Source organism: Dasypus novemcinctus, chromosome 5 (genome assembly GCF_030445035.2).
Source record: "Dasypus novemcinctus isolate mDasNov1 chromosome 5, mDasNov1.1.hap2, whole genome shotgun sequence".
In the NCBI taxonomy this organism is placed as follows: domain Eukaryota; kingdom Metazoa; phylum Chordata; class Mammalia; order Cingulata; family Dasypodidae; genus Dasypus; species Dasypus novemcinctus.
In genome coordinates, this window is record NC_080677.1 from 34,517,324 (window position 1) to 34,530,189 (window position 12,866).

The 12,866-nt window shown below is 35.9% G+C and overlaps 1 protein-coding gene across 4 annotated transcripts in view; it reads right to left on the reverse strand.

Annotated features, from left to right (window-relative positions):
• PALS2 (protein associated with LIN7 2, MAGUK p55 family member) overlaps positions 1-12,866 on the reverse strand; it is a 125,105-nt gene that overhangs the window by 12,675 nt on the left and 99,564 nt on the right. For all 4 annotated transcript variants that reach the window (XM_058296874.2, XM_058296872.2, XM_058296876.2 and 1 more), the window contains 2 exons: positions 6,614-6,816; positions 5,419-5,547 (listed from right to left, as the gene is read on the reverse strand). In XM_058296874.2, coding sequence (XP_058152857.1) covers positions 5,419-5,547; positions 6,614-6,816 — 332 coding nt within the window. The remainder of the gene's footprint in view (positions 1-5,418; positions 5,548-6,613; positions 6,817-12,866) is intronic.

Sequence of the window (12,866 nt, forward strand, 5' to 3'; positions counted from 1 at the left end):
TACTATGTGTCAGACTCTGTGGGTAAGATAAGGCTCCTACCCTCATGGTACTTCAATTATGGTGGAGATAAAAAGCAAATAATCAACAACGACAAAAAACTAAGTTGTAATGAGTACTCTGAAAGAAACAAACCAGGAATTAAGAATATTAAGAGATCTGCTTTAGAAAGAATGATTAGAAAGACAGTAGGGAAATGACATTAAAGTTAAGAACTAAAGAGAAGTAAGAGGGCAGTCAATCACAGGCAGAGCAGGAGAGAGCAATCTAGGTAGAAGAAACAGCAATGCAAAATTCAGAGGAAGGAAATGACCCTGGTGTGTTTAATATCTTCCCCCAGGGCTGGGGGAAGAACATGACTTTTTGGGGAAAAGAAAATGTTCTACTTTGTACAGATTAAGTTTACAATATCTGTGAGACATCTGCGTGGAGTCGTGAAGCAGGTATTGATTTTGCAAGTCAGAGGTCTATGTCTGGGCTAGCTATATAGAACTTAAGAATCTTCAGCATAAAAATGGTATATATGTTAATGGATTTAATGAGAACAGCTAAGGAAAGTATGCTTAGAGAAAGGGGTTCACAAGTAGGCCAAGGAACTCTATATTTCAGTCAATACTTGTAATGAAATCTCTACATATGTTTTGAAACAACTAAGATAACTTAGATCATAGATGTGTAAACAGACTATAATTCAACTTGGTAACAATTTTTATCTATCATAGTCATTAGCAATCTAATCTAGAAGAACCTGCACTAAATCTTGGTGTGTATTTCCATCTTCCTTTCCCACTTCTCAGCAAGCTCTGTTCTTTCCCCCATTTCCCAAATAAATTCTTTTTACTGGCCTAACTAAAACAAACAAACAAACCCATCTGTAATTATAATTCTAGGAGCACCATGCAGATGTAAAAAGGGATATAAAATCTTTGTATAAGGCTATAGGATGATCTTCAGAATATACTGTTCCATAAAAAATGCAAGCGGATTAGTGTATATAAGCTACCTTTTACATAAGGTAAAAGGTATTATGTGTATTACAGGGAACACACGTTTATATTTGATTATATTAAAAAAAAAAAAAGATAAAAACTAGTGAAAATGGCTACCTAAATGTGACAGAGTGGAAAGGACAGAGATAAATGCTAGGCATTTCTGAAGATTTACTTTATAACTATGAACATATTGTAAATAATTATTAAAAAAAATTAAATTCAAATGGAAAAAAATAACTGCTGAAAAATGAAAAGCAAAGTAAAACAAATAAACCTGTGCTTGAAGTTGGTGGCTTAAACTACAAAAAAAGGAATTACTTCAGTGATTTTAAAACAAAATAATTTAATATCCAGTGGATATATCCTATGGGCAATTTTTTTTAAAAGCCTGAAGTTTTAAACTTTTCAATAATCATATTGTTAATAATAATGTTGATATTGTTACTCAGAAGCTATATATGTATGTATTTAGTTTATACTTATATACATGTAAAATAAAATGTTAATATCATTAGGAACCAAGATTTTCAGCATTAAGTAGCAAAAGACAAATACAAAGTGAAAGAAGTGAAATAAAAATAATGTAATCCAAATCTGAGTTGGAACTATAGATTGAATTTATGATGCTTTGTTTTGTTTTCCTAAAAAAGGAAAAAGGTACTTCCCTGGCCATATCCTTAGTGCTATATACTCTTAGTGTCTAGATCATCTCTAAATACCATTTCCCGCTAAAAGGAATCAGGACTTTTTGGACCAATTGCTGGTTCCAGGTCTGGGCCAAGGAATGCATAACAATAACGTGGGCAAGCTTGTAATGTCAGGAAGCAAAGATTCATCAAAGACAGTGAGTATCATGCTTATAAAGACTCTGAAGCCAACCTGAACAGGCTCCTAACATGGGACATTTTGAACATGAAAAAGAGTAACTGGCCTAAGCACACAGAGACGAAGTATTCCAAGTGAGTTTAAAACAAGGTGATTGATTGTATATAGCTAGTGAGATATACCTTAAGGAGAAAAAAGACTGAAAACCAACTAACCAACCAACCAAACACAAACCTCTCCACAGTAATCATACCATTGGTGGAAGTATTGCTATGTATAACGTGAGATAAAGCAAAAGAACAATTATGTGAGAGTCTAATTCTAACATTCCCAGTGTTTTTGAGAACTTAGAATATCAGTGCAGGAGGAGGGAGCTGTATACATAAGATAAAAAAAGGTTAAATAAAAACCCTGTAATCCTGAGTTTGAATGGGAAGTATCCATATGGATTCTTTTTTTTTTTTTAAGATTTATTTTACTTACGTATTTCTCCCCACCCCCTCATTGTTTGCACTTGCTGTGAATGCTTGTCTTCCTTGTCTCTTTAGGCAGCATGAGGAACTGAACCCGGACCTCTGATGTGAGAGGGAGACACCTCTGCTCCTGATTTGTTATGTCTGTCATTGTGTTTTTCTTCTTGTGTCTCTTTTGCCATCTTGCTGAATTAGCTCACCACGCCTGCCCACTGTGCCAGCTGTCTTCTTTTGGAGGCACCAGGAACCAAACCATGGCCCTCCTGTGTGGTAGGTAGGAGCTCAACGGCTTGAGCTACATCCGCTTCCCTCCATATGAATTCTAAATATGGTTTTCTTCAAGCATACAAATAGAAAAGCATAACCCTAGCTCTGCCTACCTAAAGGGTCTAGTTATAAACAGTCATTGAACCTGACACAATGTGTAAATCTTAGTATTTTGGTTTTAAAATACCATTTACCCTAAAAGGAACCAATTACGGCATCTTGGAGAAACAGGTGATCCTTAAATATGAGAGGAAATCCACAAGATGTACCTGGAAGATTTGTCACATCAGATAGCAAGGAAGCTATCCAAGACTATTAGGCTCATGAAAAAAGGTCTCAAGGGCCAACCTGAATAAACTCTCATTGGCCAAAGATGGAAATATTTGAACTTCAACAGGTAAAATAACTATGAAGTAAATAAAACACACTAACGAAGTTTAAACTCATGTGCCTATAATGAAACTAAAAAATAAACAAAATGAAAACTTCATTGGTTGCTTGTCACCTCTGGAGTCTGTAGGGAACAAAGCCATTATTCTGAAAACCAACCTCTAAGGGGAAGATATCAAGCATTCACCTGGTTTTCCTGTAAGAACTATACCTCAGACTAATTATATAATTGATGAGGAAGAGTTCTTGATAGAAGAACTCTAGTTTATGAATATAGAAGGAATGACAACCTTAGAATATCATCATTCTGCAATCCCTAAACATTAAGTAACTGATCCATATAAAGATCAGTAAAGCTTGCCAACATCATTAGGTGAAAAGCTACCGGGGAACTTTACAAGGTAACAATATCTAATTGAATATTAATATCACAAAAATAGAGAGCCTGATATTTGCCTCATGGGGTAATAAAACAGAAAGTATCACCCTTAAATTATTGTTGGGCAAAAAAAAAAAGAACCGTTATCTAATCAAGTTTCTAGATTTAGCTATCAGTTTATAAGAAACAGATAAATATACTGTATGATCCAATTTTTTCCCACAGCTGAATTATGAGGTTAAAAGAGATGGGGGAGGGAAGCAGTGAGAATTTATAGATTAAAAGAGACCAACAAGATTCCTCTTTCCAGTCAAGATGGAATAATAGGAACCAGATTAGCTTTCCTGCCTGCCAACTAAAATACAGACAAAATATACAAAAAAACATTTTAGGCAATGAAGGATAGAAATTGCTGAGGCACAAGAAACAAAGGAAGATGGCCCTATGATTATCCCAGCTGAGTGGACTGAAAGTTTCCAGGCTGCAGCACAGGGAAGGGAAACCCAGGCAGAGTCCGTTGGACTCTCTGAGGATAGAGTAGAGTGTAGGACAGAACACCAGAAAGGTGAGAGAGCAGCAGAAAGAGGACTTCAGAGGACTGTAGACAGTCCCCTCCTTCCAGTATTCAGCTGAGTATCATGTTAGTGAAGAAACTACCTGAGGCCTCAAGAAGAACCACCAGAAAGGATGACAGGTGTTCCCACTAGGTCATGAACACCACCTGTTCCCACCAGCCAGAGAGAAAACCTCACGATTCATGAGCCATTTGGCAGAGTACTCAAAAGGGTATTGCCTCAGTATTGGGAATAACTAGCCCGAGAATGAGAACTGCTCTGGTTCCACCAAACAAATTTTAAAAGTAAGACCTTAATGGAATAAACTATCTCCAAGTAACCTAACTGCAGCCCTGGACAAAGCTCACAACACCTAGCATCCAAAAATCATTCAATCAAACCCAACCCAGAATTGACACAAATGTGAGGGTAGACAATGACGTTAAAACCCTTCTTATATTTTGCATATTTGAAAGGTAAATAATGACATGGAAAAATGTGAAGGAAAAAAAAAGTTAGAGGACCAACACTACCTGAATTCAAGGCTTATAATCAAGCCACAGTATGAGAAGAGGTGAAAGCGGCAGGAGGGAAGGATTACAAAGGGGTGTAGGAAACTCTTGAAGGTGATGGATATGTTCATTATCTTGATTGTGGTGATGGTTTCACAAATGTATACATAGATCAAAACTTATCAAGTTGTACACTTAAATACATACAGTTTGTTGTAACATGTCAATTATACCTCAAACTGGGAAAAAGAGATTTAGGAGACAGCAAGTAAATGTAATAAGTTGATTTTGTCTGGATGCTAATTAGAAGCAACTGTAAAAATATATATAAATCTTGGGAAGATGCAAATATAAACTGTATATTTGATGACATTAAGTATTCTTTTTACCTTTTTTATTAATGGTGTATGATTTTCTTTTAAAAAGTATCTTTAATAGATAAATACTAAGGTATTTATGATGACATGATGCTTCAAAATAACTCAAGGTGAGCCAAGAAATGGGCAGAGGTCTAACTAAAAAAAGAATGGCCACACATGTTACTGAAGCTAGGTGATAGACACATGAAGTTTCATTTTTTGTTCTCTTATGTATAGATTTAAATTTCTATTTAAAATGAAAAAAAAAAAAGAATGAGGGAGAGAAAGAGAAAACATGCAACAGAAACTAAGAATCAGAATACCTTACTCTACTAATAATAACCCATTTGATCAATATGCTGTTAATGGCCTTGAGGCCCAGTTTCCTCATCAGTAAAATGACAGGGTTGGATTAATATGCATATTTTAATCCTGGTCCATTTCATTTTACATAGGGGAAGTAAACTTTTGCTTCAAAATAAAATGAACAATGATTTTCAAGTTCAAGTAACACCGTTCCAAATCCTAACAACATCTAGTGAATGACTTTTTATTCTATTAATACCTTATATATTCATTTCATAAGCATGAGGGATAGAGTTAAACATACTTAAAAGAAAAGGAAAAATTGGTGGAGGAAACTAATACTGTTAGCCTGAAACCGCTCACCGTCAAGAGCTTGGTAGTGATTCCAGCATCCACCACAGCTTTGTGCATGGCACGTAATGTCTCCAGTTCTGGGGCAGCAATAAATACAACATAGGGCATGAACTCTGCTGTCCTCAACACTTTCAGTGCCTGTGTAGAAGAATGATTATACGATTATAAACTAATTTATATAGTATCATTTCAATTATGTTGTCCTTTAATATAAATCAAAATCTATTTGTCCCTTCTTTTATAAGGAGTAGGGATATAATCTAATGCCTATTGCTCTTTTTATTTCATACGTTCCTTTCTTAAAATAGTAATCCATTACTTTTGTTGGGAACTCAGGCTCATTATTCTTTGATCTTCTTGAATAAAGGAAAGTATTAAAATTTGACCCCTAAATCATCACAAGCGATGTATATTTACTGAAGTACTCTGGTGATGATGAAAAAATAAAAATAACCTAAATGCCCATTAATTGGGGAATGATGAAATAAATAAATGAAATAAATTATTATACATCCACACTTTGAAACACTATGCAGCAATTACAAAGAGGAAAGCTCTGTAGTAACTGACAGGAAATGATCTTTAAGAAATATTATTTAATGAAAAAGTTAAATATATTTAGAATTTTCTCATTTATGTAAAAAAGAAACAATAAATAGAAAACTTATAACATTATTATATACATATATCTATACATTTGTATTTAAGGCCAGCAAAATGATTAGAAAGATACACACTCAACTATTAATAATATATATTTCTGAGTAGGGAAAAGAGGTGGGTGGAGTGGTAGAGGGGTGAGAAAGGGGTGGGAAAGAGACAGAATGAGAATGATTGGACACGTGTGAGTGTGTGTTTGGGTAGAAGGGGAGCAACATCCATTTTGTTATTCTTTGTATTGTAGCCTTGTTTGAATTTTAAGTTTAGCATTTCCTAACACATGCATTCATGTATTATTTGAGAAAGTAAATAAATGCTAAACTTCAATCACCAATTTAATTGTATAGCTTTCTATTACTATCCAAGTCTCTGTCTACTAACTGACCAGAGAAATATTTAACTAGCTATGGGTACACGATAAGGTTTTCTATGACCAACAGGTAAAAAAGACTGAAAGAATACCAGTACTCTTCCCACCCATGGTTAAAAAAAAAAATCACAGGAAATAAAATTTAAAATAAAATTTGGAATCAATTCAGCATACTTGTGGGTTGACATCCAAAATGCAAGTTCTTCCAGTTTGGACAACTTCAAGAATAGAATCAATCTTGGTTCCATAGAGATTTCCTTCATACTCCCCATGTTCCAAATACTTTCCAGCTTTAATATCTGCTTCCATTTCAGATCGTGACACAAATTTATATGCCTGCCCATCTTTTTCATCTTCTCTTGGTTTCCGAGAAGTAACTATATAAAATAAAGAAGTGATTCTAGAGTATATAAAAATAGATTAAAATTCACACGGTAGCCTAAGATTTCCCATCTAAAGTTGCCAAAACTAGCAGATTTGTCAAACTGGCCCATGGCCAAATCTGTCCTGTTGCCTATTTTTGTAATAGGCGGCAGGAACATAACAATGCTCATTTGTTTATGTACTGCCCATGGCTGCTTTCACATTACAATGACAGAGTCGTTATGAGATTGGGTGGCCTGCAAAGTCTAAGAATTTACTGTGTGGCCCTTGAATAGAAAAAGTTTGCTGACCATGTGTTTAGAGAATGTTTTAAGAAGTATTCTCCAATGTCCAATTGTATCCCAATATGTGCTTTTTAAAGGTAATTAGAAACTCAAAATATCTTTTTCTAGAAATACGGCCCTAAAGTAAATTCTTGATTATAGCAAGTCTTTTTAGTAAATGTGAGGCATGTTGAAAGTGACTATTTTTTCAAACTGACCATCACTCCTCTTCTTAAGGAATTTATTATATCCTCTTTTCCACTTGAACAATTCCTAATGAGTATTCAAATGGTTAAGCAAACCTCTCCTACCTTTTAGCTTCCCGCTTAATAATATTCCCAACATTAATTTTCCATTCTGCATGTGAGTAATCCACTTCATTGTTTTTCTCTACTCTAACTTCTGACATATTCATTCTGAGAAAATGAGAGTGAATACACCAAGTCAAAATGAAGAACTGGGAGATCCTTTTGTCTGATATTTTAGAGTTTTATAATACTTTCAGAGCCATACAACTCCTTTGCAATTTGGTCCATGCTAGAAATAAATTCCAGTCATCTTTTAAACTCTTGCAAAGGGGCAGAAGTAGGTCCAACTTGTTAATGCTAGCTTGGAAGAAGACAGGTAATCGTTGTATGTGTCTTGTTTTCAAGCTTAGCCTTAATGTGAGTTTGGATGAATCAGAGGTTACAAAATATCCTACTTATGACTTCTGGGGCAGATGGTGGACTTGGGAGCTTCGGGACTCAGTCCTTCCTCCACAACAGCTAGTAAACAGGCAAAAACTGTCTGAAACAAGTGTTCCGGGGCTCTGGAGGCCAGAAGAACACTGTACAGCATGCAGGAAAAAATGGGAGGAAGAGGTTGATAAACTACTGTAAAGAACTTTGAGTAGTTCTCTATGTGTGGAGGCTGGTGAAACCCATCCTCCACTCTTGTAGCAGCCTCCTTGGGATCCAGTCCATGGCCAGATGCTGCTGACAGTAAGGGACATAAAAATCCTCTTCCCCAAGAAGAGGGAAGCATGGCTAAGCACTGATCAAGGCTTTTGATTTGCACATTTGGATGGCTGGGTTGCGGCTCTGAGCTACTGTTTCAACTGGCCCTGGACAAATGCAGCAGAAGCCACTATTTCAACCCTACACTGAACAAGGAAAGAGGCAGTGGAAATTTAAAGACATAGTACCTCCATAGGGTGGTAGTGAACAGTTTGCTGAAGGCTGCCATCTGCTGGGCAGGTCAGGAAAGCACAACATTGGTGAGCCATCAAAAAGACATTTGGTATCCTTCCCAGTACCCTAGGGCACTTACTTTGGAGCTAGTCCATGCCCCTTTGTGGGTCTCTGGTGCTGTTTTCACTGAGTTGTACTGACTTGGGAAAGTCCTCTCCAGGGAGACCTTTTCCCCCTAGAATTTTGCCCCCAGGCAAAAGAAGCTAGAGGCAATGAAAGGAGTGTAAAAAACTATTGAGGCAAAACAAAAACAAAGGGAACATATCAAGATTTCTAGACAAGGGACAAAGGAAAGGAAGCTTCCTCTTGGAAGTGAAACAATTGCACAAAACGTACAATCTCAAAAATGGTACCAAAAACAGCAACAAAACTGTACCAAATATTCAGGGCCTAAATCAGATGAAGAAGAGCAGAGAAAATCTGATCTTTAACTATTCTAGAGGTCTAGAATAAGTTGAGTCAAGCATCAAAGAAGGGAAGTGGACCTGGCCCAATGGACAGGGTATCTGCCTATCACATGGGAGGTCCGTGGTTCAAACCCTGGGTCTCCTTGACCCATGTGCAGTGCTGATGCGTGCAAGAAGTGCTGTGCCATGCAGGGGTGTCCCCTGCGTAGGGGAGCCCCATGCGCAAGGAGTGCACCCCATAAGGAGAGCCGCCCAGCACGAAAGAAAGTGCAGCCTGCCCAAGAATGGCGCCGTACACACGGAGAGCTGACACAGCAAGATGACACACCAAAGAGAAACACAGATTCCTGGCACTGCTGATAAGGATAGAAGTGGTCACAGAAGAACACACAGCAAATGGACACAGAGAGCAGACAACTGGGGGGGGGGGGGTGGAGGGGAGAGAAATAAATAAAAAATAAATCTTTAAAAAAAGAAGAATATTAACACAAAGACAATCAATATCAAAAACCCTAAGCAAGAGAGAGAAACTGACCTTCAGAGTCATCAAGATAACCAAAGGCCTAGACATCAGCAAAATATTACAAGCCATACTAAGAAACAGGAAGATATGGCCTCATCAAGGGAACAAATTAAAGCCTCAGAGACACAGAATTTGGAACAACTAATCAGATGTTCAAACAAATCTCCTAAATCAATGCAAGGAAATGAAGGAAACCATGGCTAAAGAATATTAGGAAGATAAAGTGTGAACATAAAGAATTTGAAAGTGTAAAAAGAAACATAACAAATTATGGGCATAAAAGGCACAATAGAAGAGATTAAAATACAGTAGAAGCATACAGCAGCAGATCTGAACAGGCAGAAGAAAAAAATCATCAAACTAGAAGACAGGACAATTGATATCTTAAGGACAGAAGAAGGAGAAAAAAGAGTTGAAAAACCTAAGCAAGGACTCAGGGATTTGAATGACAACATGAAGCACACAACCATATGTGTCATGGGTGTCCCAGAAGAATGAGAAAGGAAAAGAGACAAAAAGAATATTTGAGGAAATAAAGGCCCCAAATTTCCCAATTCTTACGAAAGACATAAATACACATGTTGAAGAAGTGCAACATATTCCAAAGAGAATAAACTCTATTAGACCTACTCTGAGATACATACTAATCAGAATGTCAAATGCCAAAGATAAAGAGAAAATCCTGAAAGTGGCAAGAGAAAAGCAATTTGTCATAAACAAGGGATCTGCAGTAAGACTAAGGGCCAATTTCTCACCAGAATCAATGGAGGGAAGAAGGCAGTGGTATGAATATTTAAGGTACTGAAAGACAAAAATGGCCAGACAAAAATTCTTTATCTGACAAAACTGTCCTTCAGAAATGAGGAAGAGTTTAAAATATTCACAGATAAACAAAGAGTAAGTCTGTCAACAAGAGATCTGTCCTACAGGAAACAATAAAGGGAGTTCTGTGGAAAAGACACAAGAGAGAGGTTGGAGTAGAGCGTAGAAATGAAGATTATCAGTAAAGATAACTAAAAGGGTAAAAAGAAAAAGATATATATAAAAACCAAAGGATAAAATGGCTGAAGTTAGTACTGCTGCTACAGTAATAATATTGAATATTAATGGATTAAACTCCCCAATCAAAAGACACAGATTGGCAGAATGGATAAAAGAAAGTATGATCCAATTACTTGTTGTTTACAAGAGACTCACCTTAGACCCATAGAAAAAAGAGGTTGAAAGTGAAAGGGTGGAAAAAGATATTCCATGCAAGCAGTATCAAAGAAAAGAGCTGGGTACCTATATTAATATGGGACAAAAAAGACTTTAAATGCAAAACTGTTATAAGAGACAAAGGCGGTCACTATAAATTAGTAAAAGGAGTAATCCACCAAGAAGAAATAACTATAATAAATATTTATGCACCTAACCTAGGTGCCCAAAGATACATGAGGCACAGACTGGCAAAACTGAAGGGAGAAACAGATGCCTTTACAATAATAGTTGGAGACTTCAATACAACACCCTCAGCACTGGATAGAACATCTAGACAGAGGATCAGTAAGGGAACAGAACAGAGAACTTGAATAATATGATAAATGAACTAGACCTAACAGACATATATACATACCAAAACAGCAGGATATGTATTATCCTTAAGTGTGCATGGATCATTCTGATAGACCACATATTGGGTCATTAAAAAAAGTCTCAATAAATTTAAAAAGAATGAAATTACACAAAGTACTTTCTCTAACCATATTGGAATGAACCTGGAAATCAATATCAGAAAAGGAACTTGAAAACTGTACCACAAATACATGAAAGTTAAACAAAACGCTCTTAACCCGTGGGTCAGAGAAGAAACTGCAAGATAAATCAGTAAATATCTTGAATCAAATGAAAATGAGAACACAACACATTAAAACTGATGGGATGCAGCAAACACAGTACTGAGGGATATTTATAGCCTTAAAAGCTTATTTTTAAAAAAGAAGAAAGAGCTAAAATTGAAGACCTAAATGCACATCTGGAGGAACCAGAAAAAGAACAGCAAACTAATCCCAAAGCAAGTAGGGGGACATAAAGATTAGAGCAGAAATAAGTGCAAATGAGACTAAAAAAACAACAACAATAGAATCAATGAAACTGAAAGTTGGTTCTTTGAGAAGAAATTAACAAACTAAGCCACACTGCCAAGGAAAGAAAGAAGACACAAATAAGATCAGAAATGAGAAGGGGGATGCATTACTACTGACCTCACAGAAATCAAAAAGGATAAGAGGACACTATAAACAACTCTATGCCAACAAATCAGACAACTTAGATACACACGAACAACTTTCACTGACTCTAGAAGAAATAGAAAACCTCAAAAGGCCAATGAGAAGTAAAAAGATTTACTCAGTCATACAAAAATCTCCCTGAAAAGAAATGCCCAGGACTTCAAGGTGAATGCTACCAATATTCCAAGAAAAACTAATACCAATTCTGGTCAAACGCTTCCAAAGAACTGAATAGAAAGGAACATTTACCTAATTCATTGTATAAATCCAACATCATCCTCATACCAAATCCAGATAAAGATACTACAAGAAAAGAAATTTACAGAACAATTTCTCTTATGAATATAGATGCACAAATCCTCAACAAAATACCTGCAAATCTAATGAACAGTTCATTAAAAGATTTACATACCATGATCAAGTGGGTTTTAAACCAGGTATGCAAGGGTGGTTCTACACAAGAAAATCAATTAATGTAGTACATCACATTAACAAATTGAAGGGGGAAAAAACCACATGATCATCTCAATTGATGCAGAAAAGGCATTTGACAAAACAGTTCTTTTTTTTAACAAAAATTTAGGGGGCTTGAGGTGGGTTCTATTTCTTTTAAGAAATTGATGCAGATGTGTCAAAATGTTAAGACTTAACAGAATGAATATTTTGAAGCAGCAAAAAAAACCTTTACACATAAATCAAGGCAAAATGTCTGGGTGAGGGTGAGAGGAGAGGCTGTTCAAGAAGGTAAAATAGAATTAACTGAAAATAGAGGTATCATGATGTTGGGATATGAAGTCAATAAGGTCTAAACTGGATAAAATAAGAAATGGTAGTAGAGTGAGATATTAAGAAATATTGAAAACTAATAAAAGAAATAGCAAAAAGAATGAAAATGACTATTTCTGGATCAGAGATGGAATAGGGGAAGACAGAGGATTATATTTTCACTATATATTTTTAAGAATTGATTAAAAACTTTGCATGGATTAATTTGATAAAAATGAAAAATAAACTTTGTCCTTTTTTCCCATTCAGCTTTAATAGAATTTGGTCACAGAGATGTTCTTAGTTTGTTAACTACTTAACTAGAATTTGTTTTAATTTAGTGATTTATAGTACCTATAATGGGTCCCAAAGCCTTACCCTGAAGGGACTGAAAGTAGTACATGGAGGGCAATGACACGACTACTCCCAGAACCCCTAAGAATTTTAGCAGTAAGATCATTCATTGAGAAAATTAAATCTCAAAACACACTGGACTAAAAGCACAGAAACTCTAAAATTTCTCTAAAAAAGATGGAATGACCTCAGGTTAAGATTTGATTCACACTAGCTTAAAGGCAAAATA